Source organism: Pseudorasbora parva, chromosome 6 (assembly GCF_024679245.1).
Source record: "Pseudorasbora parva isolate DD20220531a chromosome 6, ASM2467924v1, whole genome shotgun sequence".
Taxonomy (NCBI): Eukaryota; Metazoa; Chordata; class Actinopteri; order Cypriniformes; family Gobionidae; genus Pseudorasbora; species Pseudorasbora parva.
This window is the reverse complement of record NC_090177.1, coordinates 44,268,041-44,290,500: the sequence shown is the minus strand read 5'-3', so window position 1 is coordinate 44,290,500 and position 22,460 is coordinate 44,268,041. Positions and strand designations below refer to the sequence as shown.

The 22,460-nt window shown below is 39.4% G+C and overlaps 1 protein-coding gene across 6 annotated transcripts in view; it reads right to left on the bottom strand.

Annotated features, from left to right (window-relative positions):
* Positions 1-21,079, bottom strand: part of LOC137079053 (calcium-responsive transactivator-like) — a 63,041-nt gene extending 41,962 nt beyond the window's left edge. The window contains exons 1-4 of one of the 6 annotated variants that reach the window (XM_067446998.1): positions 20,796-21,074; positions 20,664-20,710; positions 19,369-19,445; positions 472-556 (exon numbers count right to left, since the gene is read on the bottom strand). In XM_067446998.1, coding sequence (XP_067303099.1) covers positions 472-556; positions 19,369-19,445 — 162 coding nt within the window. In that variant the 5' untranslated portion in view covers positions 20,664-20,710; positions 20,796-21,074. Of the gene's footprint in view, positions 1-471; positions 557-19,368; positions 19,446-20,663 lie in introns of all 6 variants that reach the window. The other 5 variants (XM_067446994.1, XM_067446995.1, XM_067446992.1 and 2 more) reach the window with 5 other exon arrangements.
* Positions 21,080-22,460: the final 1,381 nt, after the last annotated feature.

Genomic DNA, 22,460 nt, shown 5'->3' with positions numbered 1-22,460 from the left:
CTCGGGTCGTTAGCGCGTTTTTAATAACCCGTCTATCGCGGTCATCTCCCTCCGCCTCAGCCATCTTCCTTGTTGTTGTTGTTATTCTCTCGGAACCGGAACTATTTGAAACTTCACAACTTTATCGTCTGCCAGAAAATAAACAGTGACATATTCGATTATGGCACTTTGCCGCATCCATGCTGAATCGTTCATGCCCCACATCGTGATGCATCGCCGAATCGATTATTGTTGACACCCCTAGTTTTTACAGTATTAAAAAAAATCATGGATATGGAGAGTTCCTGTAAACCACACATTCAAGAATGAATGTGTGCATTTAATTATTATCATCATTTAGGTAAGTGACAATTGCATTATACTCCATAGATTTTTACTATGAAGTTTTGTGTTGCTTTGCCCTATCACTTTATAAGAAAGAAAGACAGAGTGAAAGAAAGAAAGCTGATAAAGCTTCAAATCATAACATACCGCTGGTAGCAGAGACTGCATATTCTGATTAGAGTCTGCTATTGTTGCTAGGTAGACCAAGTTTCTGTGTAATATCTGCTGATACCTGGAAATATGCAAAAAAACATCATTGGTAAAAGAAAACCAATAGTTAGCTGAGTTTCCATCCAAACCTTTTAGCATTTGTTAAATATATTTCTGGAAATTGAATAAAAAAAATGATGAATCAATTCACTATGTGCGTCCTGTTCATTATTTTGAGGGATCCCGCCTTGTCATTATGGAGCAGCTGAATGAACTCTGAATAAGCTGAATGAAACTATTTTTATTTAAAAGACGTTGCAGAAGAACTGCAGCAGACATTAGTCAGGGTAGAGCCATGTTTATTTTTTGATAGGAATGAAAACGTTGTACAGTGATAGTGGTACAGTGTGTTCAATGGATTTAATTTGTCTTTCCAAAACACATTTCAGTAGAGAAAAAAGTTTTGAAATGACAAAATTACTGATCTAGGAGCAGTGCTTGACATTGTTAAGCCTGTAAGTCTATCCCTCACTGCTTAGGGCTGGTAGCCTGACAAGCCAGACCCACATCAAGATGTTTGGTCTGGAAACTCACCATTGACAGGGCTAAATCCGAGGGGCGGGATACGGTTGTCTTTCAAACTCCCTCTGCACGCGATAGAATAGCGCTACACCAACCGGAGCAACGAAGGTGAAGCAGAGCTCGCTGATTGATTAAACATTCGCCGTATCCGGTTGGCTAAACTCCGAACACATCTTCCCTTTTTAAAAATGACTTCAGTGCCGCTCTTTGTTCTTTTCTCAGAGAAAAGCTTAACTCCAAGTCTTCCAGAGTCGCGGTCAGAGCTGATTCGAAAGACCGCCGCCGTTCGCCAGTACTAGAAGCACGCAAACGCAACTCGGCCATCGTCATTATGGCCCCGCCAGCCGACTCTATACATGATGTGATTGGGCCGTCCAGATTTTGAGGACTACAGCTCAGAATGGTATTGAGAGTTCCTAGAGGACACTTGCGGGCAAATTAAATTTGCTGCCGCTAGGGTGCGTCTAGATTTCTAGGCTATAGGGCTGGTTGATATTGACCAAAATTCAAATCTCTGCATTTTCTATAAAGTGGAATAAAGGTGTTCTTCCTCTGTAGCCTCATATAAGATGCTACAATCACATTTATTAATGATCAGCATTTATGATCAAAATAAAATGCAAATACAGATATTTCCTCCAGGTTTGAAAGTATACAGCTGCACAACACACAAACATGTAAATATATGTATTAAAGGGGGGGTGAAACACTCAGTTTCAGTCAATCTCATGTCAATCTTGAGTACCTATAGAGTAGTATTGCATCCTTCATATCTCCGAAAAGTCTTTAGTTTTATTATATTTATAAAAGAAATATGGGCTGTACTGAGTCTTTCCGGAAAAAAACCAGCGCCTGGAGGCGTATCGTGTGGGCGGAGCTAAAGAATGACGATTGCGAACAAAGCGGTGACGTCCTCAAGTGTGGAGAAACCCATGGCTATCTCAGCTAATACAGATAATGATCCAGAATCAAATCTGAAGCAGAAATAAATTGAACAGGAAAAACAGCAAATCAGGACGTCCGTCTCTGTGGTATGTACTGTATTTAGTGGCCTTTGTGTGTCTTTACTCGCATTTTATGAGGACATGATTCGGTTTATGGACTATTGTATGCGACTAGACCTTAGAGGTAGCAAGCAAAACGGTTTTGCACGTCAGACTAGTGTAACGTTATACAACAGAGAACAGCAATGGAGTAACCGTTAGCGCATTTGAATGACGAAGCACGCGATCGTGTCGTTAACTGATGTTTACTCATGCGAAGGTAGCCAATAGCAGAGACATTTGAAGCCGTTTTACTCACCAGCTGCTTCCAAAGCAGGACCGAACCTTTATTGCTGGGACCGCTCCGTCAAAAACACACTTCTTTGGTATGATTTGGTGAAGTCCTGTGACAGCAGTGGCGTGTAAATCCACTTTGAGACGCGACTGAAACGATGTTGTAAAGCTTCCCATCATTTCTGCGTTCAAATCGGTTCAAATGCAGCGCTGCCTTCCCGGAATGCTGTGCTGAAGCGTTGAAGTCGTTCGACGTCACCCATAGGAATAAAGTGGAGCGCGGCGCGACATAAGTCTTCACGGAGGACTGGATCTGCACCTGAGAGCAGTGTTTACGGCGTGTATTTCCTCTCGCTCTAGTCAGGCGCGCGCGCACCCTACCGGGAGAAGAGCCCGTACGGCCCATACAAGGACCTTCCGTTCTATTAACGTCAAGTAGACCCATACTCGAAAAAAACTCTCCGAAACTTGTGAGAAACCGGAAGGAGTATTTTTGACACAGAAATACTCTATCAAACGTCCAACATTAGTTTTTGAAACTTTGACTATGTTTAGGATGGGAATCCAAGTCTTTAACAGTGTAAAAAGCTCAGTATGCATGAAACAGCATTTCACCCCCCCCCCCCCCCCCTTTCAATTAAATAGAGTACAATACCTGCTGTTTAACTAAATGCACAGCTCTGATGTACAGAAAAGTAGAAAACTTTACTTTGTCAGAACAAAGAATTTATGTTTGAGGTAGAACGTTGCTAAAAAAAAGTATTATATATCATTCAAAAAATGCACAAAAAAAAAAAAAAATCGAACCTTTCATTGAAGTAAAAGAATGGAAAGTCCGGGAAAAATCACAATATGAAATAAATGCTTTTCCCCTCTAAAACACATTGGCCACAATTATTGGCACCCCTAGAATTTTTTTTGAGGAAAACATCTTTGAAGTATATTCACATTTATATTTTAAAAAATTAGCACACCAGGGTGACTAGGAACATGAAATTGTCTAGCTATAATGTCTTGTTTCACAAGAGTATAAATATGAGGACAAATTCCCTTAATCATTCATCACAATGAGAAAAAAATAAATTTTTGAGCTTCACAAAATAGAAAGTGGCTGTAGGAAAATAGCTAAAGCATTGACAATTCCCATTTCCATCATCAGGGAAATAATTAAGCAATTCCAATCAACTAAAGATGTTACGAATCTGCCTGGAAGCAGACGTGTGTCTATATGGTCTTAGTGCATGATGAGGAGGAGAGTTTGAGTGGACAAAGTCTCTCCAAGGATCACAGATGGAGAATTGAAGAGATTAGTTAAGTCTTGGGGTCAGAAAGCCTAAAAATCAACATCACCACATGTTGTTTGGGAGTTTGAGGATGTTGTCTTCCTTGTTCATCCAAAAACAAACTCCAGCATTTTCAGTTGTCAGACATGACTGGAAAGTCAAACAGGATGGATTTCTATGGTCAGATAAAACTATTAAAAGAGCTTTTTGGCAGCAAAAAGTGAAGAATTTGTTATTTATTACTTGATTGTTCAAGCTACCTCACAGAAGTGCTCTGTTTGTTAACAGAGTTGTTGAATGTTAAAATAAGGTGAATTAAATAGAAAATAAGGAACATCCTGGATAATTTTTTTGCTCTTCTTTATTCTTTTTTTATGTATTATAGAAGTATCGGATCAGGGCTCTGTATCGGCAGATACTCAAAACCAAATGACTCTGACTCGAGGGCAAAAAAACCTGATCGGGACATATTGGTCATTGTGTTTTGGAGCAAAACATTTATTTCATTAAGTGATTTAACCCCCACTTTTAATTATTTTACTTCAATGAAAGGTTAGATTTTTGCTTTTTTTTAATGAAAGATCAAAAGAGATTTATTTTTACAGATTTATCTTTGATCATATTTACCAAGGGTGCCAATAATTCTGACCACCACTGTATATACATTTCATAGTATGTATAGTATTTTACGGTACAGACTGTTACCACTTCAATTGAAAAACCCTTTTTGAAGGGGAACTGGTGGCTGGTACCAAATTATACTTCTTTGCCAGTCCTGGAAATTGCTTTTTGTTTTGTTTTGTTCCGTCCACCTTTTGAGAGGATCTGTGTCACCTTTTGAGAGGATCTGTGACCCTTGTTGGTCAGCAGAGATTGTATTTGTCCCTGAACCGTGTAACCACAATTGAGACCATGTCCAACGGGTCATTAGTTATGGGGTCAGAATACTTGGCATTAAGGTAATCAACAATTCAGGTCTTGATATATTTGCATAGCTCACTGTCACCCTCTTCATGTGCCAGGAGACTTAAGAATTTAAACTTTCTAGTTTGTTCCTGTTATGCTGGTATTGGCTTGTTGGTTGAATGTATTCAGTTCTGATTGTAGACTTAGAGGGTACATTCAAACTACAGGCAAATGTGGCCCAAATCGTATTTGTTTGCTCAATCGTTACTCAGATCTATTTCTCTCATGACAGTATGAACAGCACAAACCCAACTGAATCTGTTTTGTGCCACTTCCATACGGGGTATTCAATCCAATACAGGTTGAATGTTTTGCAATGTGACCTCAGTCTGAACAGAAATGTCAGAATTCATGTAACATTTATGTCACTCTAGATCAACATTCATCACAATTCTGCACTGATGGGAGTCGCTTTAAAGATTATCTAGTCAGTTGTGAAAGGTAGTCAGTGAAGGACAGTGATGTGTCAGAACTCAGTATTATAGTAGATCAATCAGATCAGCAGGAACAAGTCAGTTGGAAATACCAAGAGTTCACTCAAAGCAAGGAGAGACTGCTTTTAGCTATTATGCCAGCCGTAGTTGGAACCAGCTTCCCAAAAAGATCAGATGTGCTCCAACAGTAGCCACATTCAAATCCAGACTCAAAACACATCTGTTTAGCTGTGCATTTACTAAATGAGCACTGTGCCACTGTATATCCGACTGATTGCACCTTACCTATGGATCATTTTTTTAAATTCTTTTTATAACTGTTTAGTTTACCTTTGTTCTTTTCTTGAATGAATGAATGAATGAAACATTAGGGCTTGTATCATAAATATTTAAAAACTCTCCCTTTTTTTGCATCCTGCATCTGTGCAGCTACGATGATTCCCGAGGAGGTGATGGCGGTGTGATGGAGGACCGAGGCATACCTGAAGGGAAAGAGGAACCCACTGCAGCTGTAGGGGTGGAGGAACAGGGCATAGCAGAAGATCTGCAAGTCCGTGGTGGAGGTGGTGTGATGACTGACCAAGGCGGGGAAGCCCGGTGAAGTGGAAAGGCCAAGGGTGTCTGGGGGATCCGAAAGTAGGAAGAGCCAAGATGAGGCAGACAGGCTAAGACAAAGCGAGAGGATCTGAGGCCAGAGGCGAAGCCACTAGATATATCCGCTCAGGGGCTGAAAATAGTTGCAGGACTTGTGGGTCAACGTAAGTGCTTAGGCATTGCAGAAGATGGGCAGTTGGCTGACAACCTCCATCAGACTTAAGCAGGGTGGTGATGGACGCAGATGAAGGCAAGACAGGCTATAAGGTAACAATACATTGTCCATAAAGGTGTCTATGCTGTCTAGAGATGGAGATGAAGGTTTAGAGGAAACAGGAAGACATTTTATACAGTCTATGATGCTGTCTAAGAACAGTGATGAAAAATCCGAAACCCCGTAAACCCTCTCCAGACAGTGCATGATAGCGTCCCTCCAGCTCAGCCCAGGAGGTGTCTGGGAGGTCTATGGGATGATGGTAATTTGTCCTGATTCAGAACAGTGGACTTCAGGGTCGCATCATTAAAGGGGCTGGTGACGGCAAGAAGGCAGAATTTCTCGGTAAAAACAAAAAAGACCAGGCTCTCACGAGCCACAACAACAAATTGCAATGCATAATCCATTTAGGTAGAAAGTGAACTGAAGACTAAGGAATACAGAAGACTGGACAGTTCGAGACGAAAGTACATAGGTAAGTTTCCACAGATTGGTCATCGGGTAAGAGTTCAGGGTTGAACAGCAAGACCAGACACTGTGATGTGAAGGGTGATTGCTTATGAGTTGAGCTGATGAGTGAATGATGGCAGGTTGGATGATTGCAAAGTGTGTGCAGGTGTGAACCAGGAGAGATTATGGGATATAGACTGAGTAGGTTTTTGTTTTCTTTTTGTACAGTTTTGAATTATATTTGTTTTCTCCTAGCCTAGAAATCTAGACGCACCCTAGCGGCAGCAAATCTAATTTGCAGCCAGGGCATCTAGCAACTCTCTGTTGGTTTACGAGCTGGAAAAACCAAACTCTGGTCAGGCCAATCACATCGTGTATAGAGTCAGTGGGCGGCCTTAACATAATGATGGCCGAGTTGCGTGCTACTTAAAAACAAAGAAGCTTGTGAAAGGCGGCCTTTCAAATCAGCTTTGACCATGACTCTGGAAAACTTGGAGTTAAGCTTTTCTTTGAGAAAAGAACAAAAAATGGCACTGAAATCATTCTTAAAAAAAGAAGATGCGTTCGGAGTTTAATCTATCAACTAGCTCCGCTTCACCTTTGTTGCTCTGGTTGGTTGTAGCGCCTTCCAATTACATGTAGAAGGAATTTGAAAGGCAACCATTTATCCTGCCCCCTGGATTGAGCCCTGCCAATTGTGAGGTCCCAGACCCAACTTCATCGTGATGTAGGTCTGGCTTGTCAGGGTAGTTTTCTCCTACACTGTAAATATTTTTGCAACTTTCAATAAAACACCATTTTTGGATCTTCCATCAACTTTTGGCAACTTCCATCCCAATTGTTTGGCCGTGTCGTGTTGAAAAAAATATTGATATATCGCCAACACGCAATATACTGCCCAGCCCTATCAATACATCATTTTCATCAAATTAAATTTGGTGTCTACCCAGACTAAGGTCTACAGCTCACATAATGATGGCTTAGATGGCTATTCCCATACGTCAGCAACCTAATTTTGTCTAACTTTGTCTCAATTATGTACAATGCACAGGCCTTTCAATGGGCCAGTCATGGCAAACTAATGCACCTCTGCCTACCGCATTGAACATTTGCGCAAAATCACATTCGAGTTTACATTTCAAGTGTTTTTTTTGTGTCTGTTTTTTTAGGATTTCTTATGCACACTTTCAAAATGTGCAGCAAAATAGTTGGATGGAAACCCAGTTGAATTACCAGAACAAATTCAAAAGCACCCATCCAAGCTAATCAAGAAAACCTAAAATATTAATCAATCAATCAATCAATCAATCAACTTTATTTATATAGCACTTTTACAATGACGATTGTTTCAAAGCAGCTTCACAGTGTCAAACAGGCAATATTAAGTTTTTTAGGTTAGCATTTACCACTAAAAAGTCTATCAACAGCATTTGTGGCATGCTGTCAGTTATCACAAAACATTATTTCAGCCTGAGCTGGAAAAAAACAACAACCATAAATTATTTTTAAATTTTTAAAATTATTAAAATTGAGGTGATTGAGAGCCATTATAAACTTCATCATCATGAAATCTATCATATGTACATTCAGAGGAAGGCCACATTTAAATCATAAATTGTAAATAATTTAAATCGCATTTCAAATAGAATTTGCAATGTTTGCTGCTTCCATTCAGTTGGAACACACACACACACACACACACACACACACACACACACACACACACACACACACACACACACACACACACACACACACACACACACACAGTACTGTGCATTTTCTAATCTCAAGGTTTTTTCATTTTCTAGATTGCCTAGAACTACAAATTAGTGAGTTTAGCGTGAGGCTGTATATGGGCTGGTCCAAGTACACAATAACTGGTCACCTAGTTATTACCCAGTTATTGTAATTACTGTAATATTTATACGTGGAACAGGACTGTAAAATAAAGTGCTACCAAACTTTTTTGCAAATTAAGGGATTTAATTGCCAACAGCCCCGCCCCTTTTTCGGATGCAATACTTTAAAATGTTTCCATAACTCGTTTCTGATGCAATACTTTAAAATGTGCATAAAACAGGGTGATGGAAACATAGCTTATGTGTGAAACAGGCCTTATCAGCCCTGTCTGTACAAAGTTAGGGGAAGTGACCCTAATAAACCCTCACACCATATAAGCCCACTTGTGTCATCTTGAAATAGAAAAAGCATGAGAAATGATTGCAAATGAATGTTTGTTACTGTTACAGTGTTGTTATTATTATTATCATTATTTTTTTTAGCTAATCAAATCTTTATTTCCGGTTTAAAAAAAAGAAAAATATGAGATTTCAAGTTTTCTGTCAAACAGGTACTCAATATATATATATATATATATATATATATATATATATATATATATATATATATATATATATATATATATATATATTTCTTTCTTCTAATAATATGACAATTTATTAGAAGTACAGTCTATTAGTAATAAAGAGTTTAGTAAAACAAAAAAAAACAAAAAAGTTTGCGCTTTGTTTTTTCTTTTTTTAAGTGAAACTTAACTTATGTTGGATTGATGCTATGGGCAAGATCATCCCCGGTGTCTGGAATACATCTGTAAACACGACAATTTTATTGGCCGATGTCAGTCTGTGACATCCTTACAGGAGCACTCATGAGCATAAGAGTATGTACATCATCAGCTTTTGTTTTTTGTCATCAGGAGCCATTTGTGTGTAGTAGTGTGTGAAGAAGATTTAGGGCCAGATTTACTAACAGCTGGCGCCAGCACAAACCCTTTTGATGTAAAAAAAAAAAAAGTATTGTCAGGATTTACTAAAGATATTTAAAGGATTTGCTGCAACGAAAAATGACCGCTGAAAAGCATCTGCGCATCGTGGCTCAGGCCCTTCCGTAGCCGAAGTGAAGTTTGAAGTTGCCAGGATTGCAGGTTGAGCTAGCTGAGGAATTCGAAAGATCCCTCCTTGTTATCTGCCACTGGCTATGGGTCAAACATCGTCTCTGACTGTATTTAGAAACCAGAGCTGCCATTATTTTTAACCCAAAAACGCTCACCATCTGTATAATTCATAAACGTGCATTTATCACGCACAATACAGTCAGGTGATTACATTTTTAAACTGTGTATGTTTTTATAAAGATAGGAGACTATCTTATAAGATACTAAAAGTGGAATGTTTATTTCTTAAAGGGGTACTTCAGCGCTGGGAAGATGAATCTGTATTTAAACTGGGTCATTAATGTAGTAGAAATGCAAATTTATTTTTGAATTTGGTGCTTTCTAGACTGAGAAAACACAGAAAATGTATTTTTGTCTTATGGGGATGAAAGACTACAATTCCCCGAATGCTTCGCTGCCCTGTGAGGCCATTCCCAAAGCCACCGCTACTGGATTACAGTGACTGAGTTCAGAAAGTACAATTAGGCCATCCTTAAAAATATTTTGGTTTGCAGTAACAGTAAAAAAAAAAAAAAAAAAAAATAGGTCGGTAGGTAGGTCTATATTTTTTTACAAGCAGCAGCACAAATAAATACTATTGAGCAAAGATACTAATAAAATAAACAATGCTTTTAAGGTTTTCCAGGTAGGTCTAATTAGTAGATCATTAGTTTTTAGGTAGAGAAATTGAATAAAATTAATCAAATGTAAAATAACTGCACATTTAACTGTTTAAATTAAAAATGTATCCTTATTAAACTTACAAAAGCTATTCAATCAAGAGTAGTGAGTGGTGTCCTTATCTTTTGTTTGACAGACAGCAGTAAAGGATACTGCCCCTTTAAGACCTAATACAGAGATGCATCGTCTTTCTCAACTGTATAAAGTTCTCTTAAGGCATATACAGACTGTCTGATGGATACTCATTAAGATCGACATGTTGACATACTTTTTGTGTGAGTTTGTCCGTTCAAACGCAAGACTTGAAAGAACTCAATATTTGCGCGCTGTGAGACGTGCGCGCTGCGCAAAGAGACAGATCTTCTCTCACTGCAGAGGGTTCTCATTCGCGTCTTCTGGCGAATATACTGGGTGATGATGGCGAAAATGACTGGTCATACGGCAGTACTCGCATGCATTGAACAGTTTACAAAGATAGACCGTTCACCGCTTTGCCCACGTTTTTCTTTTATTATCGCTGTTGTAGTGCACGTGTATCCATCGACAGAACCATACATAAAGCATTATTTTTCAAGTTACAACCAGTGCCGCCGCTCCCACCACGCGCAGTTGAGCAAAACACACGCTACCCATAGCAAAGCGTTATGACAATGACATTTCAGACTGACAGAGACAAGATAAACGGCTTTTCCGCCATTTGTTACTGTTTTGTACACGTTGTTATATTAATTATAATTCAAATTCTGTTTTATTCGCCACAATATAGTAATGATAAATGTTGAGAGGGGCACTTTTGATTAATTTTCAAAAAAGGCAGGGGCTCAAAGCCCTCCCCTCTGCAGTGCACTTGCCTGGTGTGTGTAACGTGTCCATGGTCCTGACTCCTGTCACGCAATGCGGCGAAATCTCCGACAGGACTTTAACAGTCTAACGTTACAGTGAATGAGAGTATGAGCCGAAATGAACGCACAGGCCATAGTGTGACATCCGTTAACCTAGTGTAAACATAGATGATGTCACGGGTTTTTCTATAAAAGAAAGAACGTAGCCTTCGTTTGTATGGCACGGGCAATTTACACATTTACAATACTTACTAAAATATAATTCATATTATTTTATTACTGTTGTATTAGTTGTTTGAAGAGTAAAATAAGAAATTGGTCGGTCTTAAAGCCAATTTACAACCGGCAAGTCGGTCGGACTAAAAGGAAAAAAAAATAAAAAATTGAGTCGGCCCTAAATTGACAGGGTCGGTCGGGTTACGGCAAACAAGAATATTTTTAAGGATGGCCTTAAATACTGAACGTGTGTTCAATATAACGACCGCGTGAGTCTCACAGCAGACTCAGATTAGGAGTCAGATTACATTTAACGTCATAAATGAGTTGATGAGCTCTCGTGATGAGAGCTGAGGTAATCGCGACCACATTCGCGGCATACATTCACAACGCGTTTTCAGTTCATGCCTTTGGAAGCTTAACTTTCATAGAAATTATTTTGAGAAGTTAAAACACTTACATTGCTTAGCATCCGTTTAAATTAATGCCTGTAGCTGAGCTGTGCTGTAAGTGTGATCTCCATTCCCCATGCACGAGTTGAAAACATGCGGAAATGGCTCCCTCTGCTGGCTGTAGTCTTTAGCCTCTGGGCAAACATTCCTCTTGTGACACAAATATCGTCAAATTGCGTCACGAGAGGAATTATTCCAGAAATAAAATGCATAAATCTCTCGTCTCAGGGGGATATAAGAGGGGGGAGCACGATCATTTGAATATACTCCAGGGTTTCTACTGATACAAAGCCATATGTTAATCGCTGAAGTAACCCTTTAAGGCCGGAGATGCTTATCTGAATTACAAAGGATGTTGGTTGCCAACATCTGTACAACATTTTACTGATGATCATGACACAACATGCTAATTCATTCAAGTTAAAGTTAACTATAACAATTACTTAAATGAATTAACTAACCATTCAGAAACGTTGTGTTGCATTCTAAAAGTTAGTTCTACTATCTCTCCTTCTTGAGTCGAACCAGTATTGAAACCAGAATTTACCACAGTACAGAACCAGTATTTCTGACATATTTGCTGCGTAAATATACACACATGAAAACAGTGTTTATAAAAAGGGGCACAAGAGGTCCCCCATGGGCGTTCTCCTCACTCCTACTGACCCTCCTGATTCGCTTCTCTCCCTGGCACAAGATGGCCACCCATTAGAGGAGTACGAAACAGACTTCCTTGAGCTTGCCCATCTGGTGCATTGGAATAACGGTACCCTGAAATCTGTTTTCTGGGCCGGACTGGACAATCATCTGTTTATTTCAGGTACCTGCAGCTGCCACTTGTTCCCTAGCCCAATACAACGACTTTGTGCTGTGATTGAGTGCTTCTCCACCCACTTTTTTGCAAGGTGGATGAAGTCACAGTCATCTCCTCAGCACTCCGTCCCAGAATCCCTTTAACTTCAGCCCAAAGGAGAAGGCTGAGGAAGAAGAAACAGTACTCAGCACATCCCGTCCATGATCCTGCTATCAGTATGTTCTCCTGAGTCATTTCCTGTGAGAGAATTTACTGAGTCTCATCCCCTTCATATGGCCTCCGTTCCAGTGTTTTGTCCCGTCATGGCCGCCATTCCAGAGTTTCGTTCCGTCATGGCCGCTGTTCCAGAGTTTCGTTCCGTCATGACCACCACACCCGAGTCTTCAGCCACGATGGCCGCCACACCTGAGTCTTCAGCCACGATAGTCGCCACACCTGAGTCTTCAGCCACGATGGCCGCCACACCCGAGTCTTCAGCCACGATGGCCGCCACATCCGAGTCTTCAGCCACGATGGCCGCCACACCCGAGTCTTCAGCCACGATGGCCGCCACACCCGAGTCTTCAGCCACGATGGCCGCCACACCCGAGTCTTCAGCCACGATGGCCGCCACACCTGAGCCTTCAACCACGATGGCCGCCACACCTGAGTCTTCAGCCACGATGGCCGCCACACCTGAGTCTTCAACCACGATGGCCGCCACACCTGAGTCTTCAGCCACGATGGCCGCCACACCTGAGTCTTCAACCACGATGGCCGCCACACCTGAGTCTTCAGCCACGATGGCCGCCACACCCGAGTCTTCAGCCACGATGGCCGGCCACACCTGAGTCTTCAGCCACGATGGCCGCCACACCTGAGTCTTCAGCCACGATGGCCGCCACACCTGCGTCTTCAGCCATGATGGTTTCAGCCCCTGACCAGAGTCCAGTGACGGCTGAAATCCCCAAGTCTTCAGAGAGTGCAGCACTGGCCATTATGGTCATAGCAATTTTGTATGTGTGTGGGCTGCACACACATCAACTCTAAACCCTGACTACAGTCCAGAGTTAAATCCAGCCCCTGACTGCAGTCCAGAGTTAAATCCAGCCCCTAAATGCAGTCCAGAGTAAAATCCATCCCCTGACTGCAGTCCAGAGTTAAATCCAGTCCATGAGTCCGCTCCAGAGTTCCAGACATTTAAAATAACAAATAAATGCATCTCCAAGAGCCAGCCGCAGCTCGTCTGTATGGGCAAATGGAGTAGAGCCCTAACAAAATATTCATACAAACATAGAAATGTGTTCAGCATTCTGCAACAAATATTTTTCGTATTTTCTAGACAATTTTAAGTCGTAAAGTGAGCAGGATATAATAAAATGTAATGCATTGATTCGGCAGACATGTATTTATAATACTAAGTAGGAAACCCAGTCTCTGAGCCCTCCCCAGCTCTACAGCAACCCCACTGTAAAAAATCCAATGTAAATCTGTGGTGAAAAATGGAACTGCAGTGCGATCTCATAGAGATCCATTGCATAAACTTTTGATTTCTGGCTGCTTATTTTCACGTTGGACAAACACCTTACGTAACCTTGCTCCAGATCAAGATGATATCAGTCAACATCAGCTATGTGTCTCCATTAAGTCAGCAACTAGTTGGCATGTCTGTTCTTCATATCTGAAGTAGCGCATCAAATTTATGAAAGTATAAATAATTTTGTTTAAACATGCTCAGGTGAATAGCCTTTATATATATATATAGTAGTTCCATAGTGTTTGTTTTATGTTTTTTTCTGAGAATAGACATGACTTCTTTTCTTTACTGGAATTCCAAACTTTTAATATTCTAAAACAACGTTCGGACACAATAAATACATGAAGGCAATTCTAAGATGGCATTCTATACGTTTACCATGTAAAGTCTGTCAATCATCATTAGAGCGCCACCCTCAGGCTGAATAACACAAGGACAATCGAATTCTGCCAAAAGTGTGTCTAATGTGTTCAGAGATTAGGATAGCTTACAAAATGTTTTTCATAAACTATAAGACCTAGAATATGCCCTACCAAAATTTATGGCCAGGAGTCGCTACTGGGATTAATTTGGTGAATTCATATTTTAATCAGCTACTGAATAATGTAAGGTAACGTCAGTAACGTAATGTTAACGTAAGTTAATCGCCATTCTAAACTAATGTGTGCTGCATTGTAATGCACACACTAGGTTAGCAAACAGTTTAAGATGTTCATGAAAACTTTAGTCGTTGTTTGTTTGTGAGCAAGTATCTCTATGAGAGTGCTCTGCTAGGCTCTTTTCCCTAAGAATTTAGGCCATGCTTGTGCTTCCCTTGGTTTATGTCCCACTGTTTCCGAGACAGCAAAGTGGCTCAGATCGTGGGGGTCAAAAAGCACCGCGAGCCGGCCGCGACCAACCGAGCAGACACCGGAGCTTTCAATGTTGCTGCTATAGCTTCAGATACAAAAAAATAAAGAAAACGTGTGCAAATGATTTGTTGAAAAGCAGAGAACAGTAGCCATTCCTTTCAACCGAAACAACCAGAGTGAGATAGAAGGGTGCGCGTGAGAGAGCGAGAGAGAGAGAGAGAGAGAGAGAGAGAGAGAGAGAGAGAGAGAGAGAGTGTGTGTGTGTGTGAACGCTGTACGTTTGCAGCCACTGAGCTAGTAATAATACTCATAGATTGAGCCTATGTGACGTGCTTGTGCATGATTTGGCAATAGGGGACAGTCATATGCTATTAAAAATCGGGCCGACTCCCCGAACTTTTTAAACATATTTAAAAATGATCGTAAGGTCGGAAGGTGTTCTTAACGTGCTCGGCTCGTCTCGTATTTCCTCACACGCTGCGAGCTGCGACCATACGAGCATCCACAATGTCCATGCGATTTCTCCCGAGAAAAAAAAATCGTCTGCGAGTTCGTACGACAGAAAAAATCGTACCGTGTACGCCCGCCTTTACAAGGGTAAGGGTAAAGTGTCCATTTCACCATTAACTTAAAGGGTTAGTTCACCCAAAAATGAAAATTTGATGTTTATCTGCTTACCCCAAGTGCATCCAACATGTAGGTGTCTTTGTTTCTTCAGTAGAACACAAATTAAGATTTTTCAACCGTTGCTGTGTGTAGGTCATATAATCATGTGAATGGGTAATGTTCTATGAGTGCACAACAAAAAACATGCTTAGACAACAGAGCCCTGTGGCTGACGACACATTGATATCTTAAGACACAAACCGATCAGTTTGTGTGAGAAATCGGGCCGTATTTATATCATTGTTTACCTCAAATACAACGCTATATCCAACAGCCTGGAACGCACTTCCGGTAAGGTCAATAACACACGCTCTGGATATTAGTGATGTGTCGTTCATGAACGATTCGTTCATTTTGAACGAATGTTTATTATGACTCGGGACTACCGAGTTGTCTCAGAGAGTGATTCGTTCATTTTGTGTTGACCGCGCATGCGCATTACGCAACATATGGCCTATGAATCAGCTCTGAATCTCCGAATGATTAGTTCTTACGAGTCTTTCGGGTTTGAGTCTTTCGTTCTTCCTGTTAGTCCCATAGAGTCTATGCTGTCAGTAACGGAAACAGAAAAGATTAGTTCTTTTGAGTCTCAGGTTTGAGTCTTTCGTTCTTCCTGTTAGTCCCATAGAGTCTATGCTGTCAGTAACGGAAACAGAAAAGATTAGTTCTTTTGAGTCTCAGGTTTGAGTCTTTCGTTCTTCCTGTTAGTCCCATAGAGTCTATGCTGTCAGTAACGGAAACAGAAAAGATTAGTTCTTTTGAGTCTCAGGTTTGAGTCTTTCGTTCTTCCTGTTAGTCCCATTTAGTATATGCTGTTAGTAACGGAAACAGAAAAGATTAGTTCTTTTGAGTCTCGAGTTTGAGTCTTTCGTTCTTGCTGTCAGTCCCATGCTGTGTGTGTGTGTGTGTATATATATACAGTTGATTCAAAATTAGTCTAATTGAATTTGTGATGTTAGACTTGAATAGTCAAAATATTTCCCATATTTGTATATGTCTGATATTAACTGAGAATAATATAAAAAATAAAATAAATAACTACGTGCTTTTTACTAAAAAGGTTGTGAACTAGTGTTCAATACGGTGACAAGTTACGTGACAAAAGAACGAACGACTCAAACCCGAGACTCGATCAAAAGAACTAATCTTTTCTGTTTCCGTTATTGACAGCATAGACTCTATGGGACTAACAGGAAGAACGAAAGACTCAAACCCGAAAGACTCGTAAGAACTAGGGCTGCACGATTAATCGAAATTGAACCGCAATCGCGATTTGGCTTGTGTGCGATTATGAAAGCTCAAAGGCTGCGATTTTAATTGAATAAATAAATGCCCAGTCTGTTAGAGAAGAGCAGCTCTGTGATAAACGCTGCTCCTTCTGAAAGACTGCGAGTTTGAGTCGCTTATAACGTGTGTTTAAAAAAGCAACACGAGTCAAACATCTTCACAAACTAGTGAAGCGTTCATAAACCTGTTCAACAAAAGACAACGTTTAATAACATGCTTTACCTCACTTCATCTCGTCAGTGGAGTGTGTGTGAGCTGATGTGGCTTCTCATCGGAGTTAGGCAGACGATGCGTTGTTATAGTATTCTATGTCAATCAGCACTGCATTATAATACACTTTATTATTATGAAAATACCCTTGACGGCTTGAAGAACTCAAATTCACCATATTTTGCTGCAGTCGTGTTTATTGTCGTCATGTTTAATCAAAGCGTCTCTATCTTCTGTTTACACCGCGTTAGCTTCACATCATGGATTTCCTGAAAACTAATGTCAATTACTTCTCTGAGGCAAATGTGGCGTTTTCCGCTCGAGGGCGCCCTCTGGCTTTCAGTATGAATTAAAAACTTTTGGGTAATCAATAATAAGAATAATACATTTTAAAACTTAATAAACTTAAAAAATTATAAATGTGTTGGACAATCCATGTTTTTCTTCAATGTTCAGGAGTTTTTCCCCCACAGTGGATGCACAAGAGGTTCATATTTCATATTAAAGACTGTGAATAACTCCTTAAGGCTTAGACCTTTCTAACGTTTTTTAGTCATTGGCTGTCTGCATATTAATAGGTAACCCAGCAGTTTTTTTTTTTGTGTGTGTGTGTGTGTGTGTAAAATGTTTTCTGTAAAATATTACAAAAATAATAATAATAATTAGTATTAGTATTATATAGTTATATTTGTTCTGACCTACTCTTTTTTTATTTGTAATTTTGAAAATGTTATTGTAATGGTAATATTTCTTATTTTTAAAAATATTTTTTGCAGTAATAATAATCATACTAATTATTTTTAGTCACATTAATATAAAAACACAAAATATTATAAACACACACTTTTCATTTGTAAAAAAAAATTATAATAACAATAATCGCATTTTAAATCGCAATCGCAATTATATATTTTCCCCAAATCGTGCAGCCCTAGAAAGAACTAATCTTTTCTGTTTCCGTTATTGACAGCATAGACTCTATGGGACTAACAGGAAGAACGAAAGACTCAAACCCGAAAGACTCGAAGGAACTAATCATTTTTGTTTCCGGACCTGTGTCACGCACGGTTCGGGCGGCCCAGCCCCAGATCTGATCAGAGTCAGACACAGACGAGTCGACAGCTAAGGTCTCGAGGAGCTCGAAGACACGAGAGGCAGAGAACAAACGTGATAAATATGAAGTTGCAAGAGAAAGAATGTTTTGGATCAGGAGGTGAGGTGAACTAACAGAGAAACTGCAATAGCCTGACCCAACAACTAATCAATTAATTAAACATTTCAGTTTCTTATAATTTGGCTTTGGTTGCAGTACCCTATAGTTTATTTTTATATAGTTTTAAAATGTAATCAACATTTTCATAAGTACTAGATGTATTGGGCCATTTAACATGTTATTTTGGTGAAATGAACAAAATGACTCGAAATGACTCGAAAAAAGATTCGTTCATTTTGCTGAACGAGACTCAAAGATCCGAGTCAGTAAATTGATCCAAACCTCCCACTACTACTGGATATGTGAGATATGAGCCAGAGCGTGGATAAATTAGACCCTCCCCTCGAAGAAATCAGGACAGAAGTGGTTGAAAGTGGACAAAAGAGACAAAGTGTAAATGTCTCCCTCGCCTACTTGTGGTCTGATCAACCAAAACTCAATACCAGGTGTGATTAGAGTCAAAAATAAGAAAAGTCTCAGACAAGTTGATGGGAAGAAACTGAGACATGGTTAAGATTAAAGTGCAGGCCAGATGTTAACCATGTTAAGGCTAAAGAAACATTCAGATAAAGGTTTAGATTGACCATTGTTACTGGTTATTTAGTTGTGCAAAATGTAAAAAAAAATAATAATAATAATTTTAATTCATATTCGTCCATTTTCATAAGGTAAAGTTTATGAAATAATTATATAAAAAACAGGGGGAAAAATGTAGTGGGCTAATTTGGAAATCAACTACTACTTTTACCCACAGTATGTTTTTTTGCCACTTTGTTTGAAGTATGTTCACTCAACAATGTCTAAGGTGTTAAGGCGTGCTTAATAGGATCACTTCCCTTATATGTAAGCCATCTTGTTCATGACCAGCTAAAATAATAAACCTGTATATTTTAGCTTGGTCCTTTTTTGTCCATTCCTTTTAAAGGTACAACTCAGTAAGTTCTTGCTTGCAATTAATTAAGTTGGTTGCATACTTATTAAGTTTCGCTGAGTGAACGTGTCAACATGTATGCTCATATTCAAATTGTATTTGCGGTCATATTGTTTGGTTTACTTCTTTTTTATATGTGCATTTATGTTTGCCTTGAAAGAACCTTAAAGCAGCTTTTGAAAGCACTATATAGTAAACATAGTACTAGTTGGAAAGGCGCAACCCGCTCCACGCAGAATACGACAGCACTTTCTGTCTGGACTCTTCATCTCATGGGGGTACACATCATATTAGTGATATTTCTCAAATGCTCTGCTCATTTCTTTATTTTGAAGTTTTTTTATTTAGCAAAAAATTACTGATTGCACCTTTAACTTGTATGTTAAAACACCTGCATGGTCATTAAAGAATTAGGCACAATGTTACTAGATCTGTCTTGAACAAAAGACAAATACATACTGTGTACATTCAGCTGTTTTTCCTTTGCTCTGATAGTCCATAATGCACTGTATCAGATGATGATTTTCATCCAGCATCTACTCAAGGACAAAAAAGTAAAGAAGAAGGTCCATGAAGTTTTTTGACTAATCGATATTGCTTAGATTTTATTTCTACAGAGATTACCTGGATGCTATTACTATAAGTGATTATAATGTACCTGATATTAAAGTGATAGTTCACCCAAAAATGAAAATGATGACCCCATGATTTACTCACCCTGAAGCCATCCTAGACTTTCTTCTTTCTGATTTAATACAATCAGAGTTATATTAATAAATGTCCTGGCTCTTCCAAGCTTTAATGAAAGTGAATGGCAGGCCAAAATTTGAAGCCCAAAAAAGCGCATCCATCCATTATAAAAGTGCTCCACACGACACGGCTCAAGAGGTTAATAAAAGCCTTCTGAAGCGAAGGGTTTGTGTAAGAAAAAATATCCATATACATGTTATAAATGTCAAATATCTAGCATCCGCCAGACTGCCGTCAGTATTCAACTTACAGATAAAGTGTATTACCTCTCGTAGTTCAACCGCTTTACGCTTTATCTGTTGAATACAGAAGGTGGTCTGGTGAAAGATAGATATTTTACATTAAAGTTTTAAATATTAATATTTTTCTTACACAAACCCATCAATACGCTTCAGAAGCCATTTTTTAACCCCCTCGGAGCTGTGTGGAGCACTTTTATAAAATGGATGGATGCACTTTTTTGGGGCCTCAAATTTTGGGTTGCCTTCACTCCCATAAAGCTTTGAAGAGCAAGGACATTTTTCAGTAGCTATAACTTCGATTGAATTCACAAGAAAGAAGAAAGGCATACACACCTATGATGGTTTGAGGTTGAGTAAATCATGGTCTAATTTTTACTTTTAAGTGAAGTAGGCTACTCCTTAAAGTGGTTCACTTTGATAAAGGTTCTTTCGGTTTTAAGTCAAACAAAAAGCAAAAAAAAAAAAAAAATCAGCAGTTTCTTCAGTTTCAACTTTCTTAAAATCGTATAAAACAATTGCTCATTTGAACTTCAATGCTTTATAATGTGGTATATTTTAGTATCAAAGTAGTATCAAAGCATTTAACGTTATACAGACAAATACATTTATAGGCTGTCATTATTTCGATTGGAACTCGGCGTATGAACAGCGATGAAATATGAACAGGCGCCAGTGTTGCCATATTTCTGTCAGATTGTGTGTGTGTGTTTGTTTAGGAGTGACCGGCTGTCATCGCAGTCAGATCCGAGCACCACCGCCTACCTTCTGGATGGTTTGCTGGGTGACCTCTGCTTTCCCTCTCGGACGGACTGAGGAAAAGGCAACAGACATGTTTTCAATGAAATATGATGATAAACGCTTTATCCGTATATGCCGCGTCGAGGCGCTTATTACCGTTACACTCCGGGCGATTATTTCTGTTAAAACACAGGGGCGTCTCATCGCCCAAATATGAGAGTCTTGCGGAAAATTAACAGTTAAGAAAAGTGGCCGTTGCAACGCAAAAAAACGTGTGCAATTTTACTACAGATAGTTAGAGATGAATTTGTCGCGCCCATTCATAAATGAATTTATTATGCAGGAGCAACCTGACCTCCTCCCATCTCTCATGGTATAATCTATTCAACCATTGGGTTGATTCACGAACAGAATACGCCATTTTCCCACGCAAACGACGGACAAAGCCACACATCTCTCCATCTAGTGGCGTTCATGGAGGATGGGAACCGGCTCACGTCTAATACAGTTTAATTAGTAATTTAATAGACAGAACCGGGCTTTTTTCTCCATGTCATCCACACGCCCTGACAGAGTCCGCACTAGCACTCACTGCCCACACTGCGCTAGGCTACTATTTTTCAATGTGTGAAATAGTACAGTATGTTACAAATAATGTTTTAGACCACATAAACATTGAACAATAATTCAGCACAGCTGTTCAGGGCCTGTATTTATCAAGCTTCTCAAAGTGCTATTTTATAAGTGTTGAGAATTCATGAAATTTACTCCTACTTTCAAACAAGTATAAAAGCAAGTTATCAAATTTCTTAAAGCTAAGATTCACTTGGCTACTCTCCCAGTCATTTAAGACAGCTCGAGTGGTCTCTCAAGTGGTTAGGAGTTGCCAGTAGGGGCTTGTGATGGCACTGAGTAGACACCCAGCAATAGGGCTGGGAATCGATTCCAAAAAGAATCGATTCCTAGGGCTGGGAATCGATTCCAAAAAGAATCGATTCCTCGATTCCAAGGCGTTGGGAATCGAGAGTCGATTCCAACGTTTGGAATCGATTCCATCTCGGGGAATCGACTCCTCTTTATTCACTTGTCTCTCGCTTACTAATAATGATTGGAAGGCTATTTATTTTTTGCAAAAGGTTCTTTTGAACACTTAGTTTCAAATTACGAGTTAAAAATAAAGCAATTCAGCGTTTTTTGCGTCATTGTGTGATGACGTCACTAGAACGTAATTCTAACTACTTATTTTTATGGTATGAAACGTTCAAATCGAGCCATATGAGAACGCATATCACTGATTATTACTATACCTTTCCTTCACTTAGTTTAATAGTGTTTATTGTCATTGTTTCCTTCTGTGATGCTGCATTGTGGACAAGTTTGCTACATTTTGCACACAAAAACTCCATAATTTTAAATTGTGAAATGGTTCTGTTATCCACAACGGTAGGTTTTGAGCGCTGCTTACAGATGCAGATGTGAGGGTCTTATTTTAATTTTCTATTTTCTTTTATTTTCATTAATCCATTGATAACAGAAAGAAAATGCGCCTATAGTACAGCTTAATGACCGAGTCTATGTTGCTATAGTAATGAACGCAACTTGCTCGCGCATCTGATTGACAAATAAACTGCGCACTCTTATATTATTGATTTTGTTAATATTGTGGTTATTTTACCTCGTACATTCTGTGCAAGCACTTATTTGAATGTAGTCATTTAACTTAACTGCGCACATGCATTTTAGACATGTCATGTAGTTTTAAACATGCAATAAATGCACATCAATGAATAATGTGCTATCCTTTTGATTTATTAGGCTAAA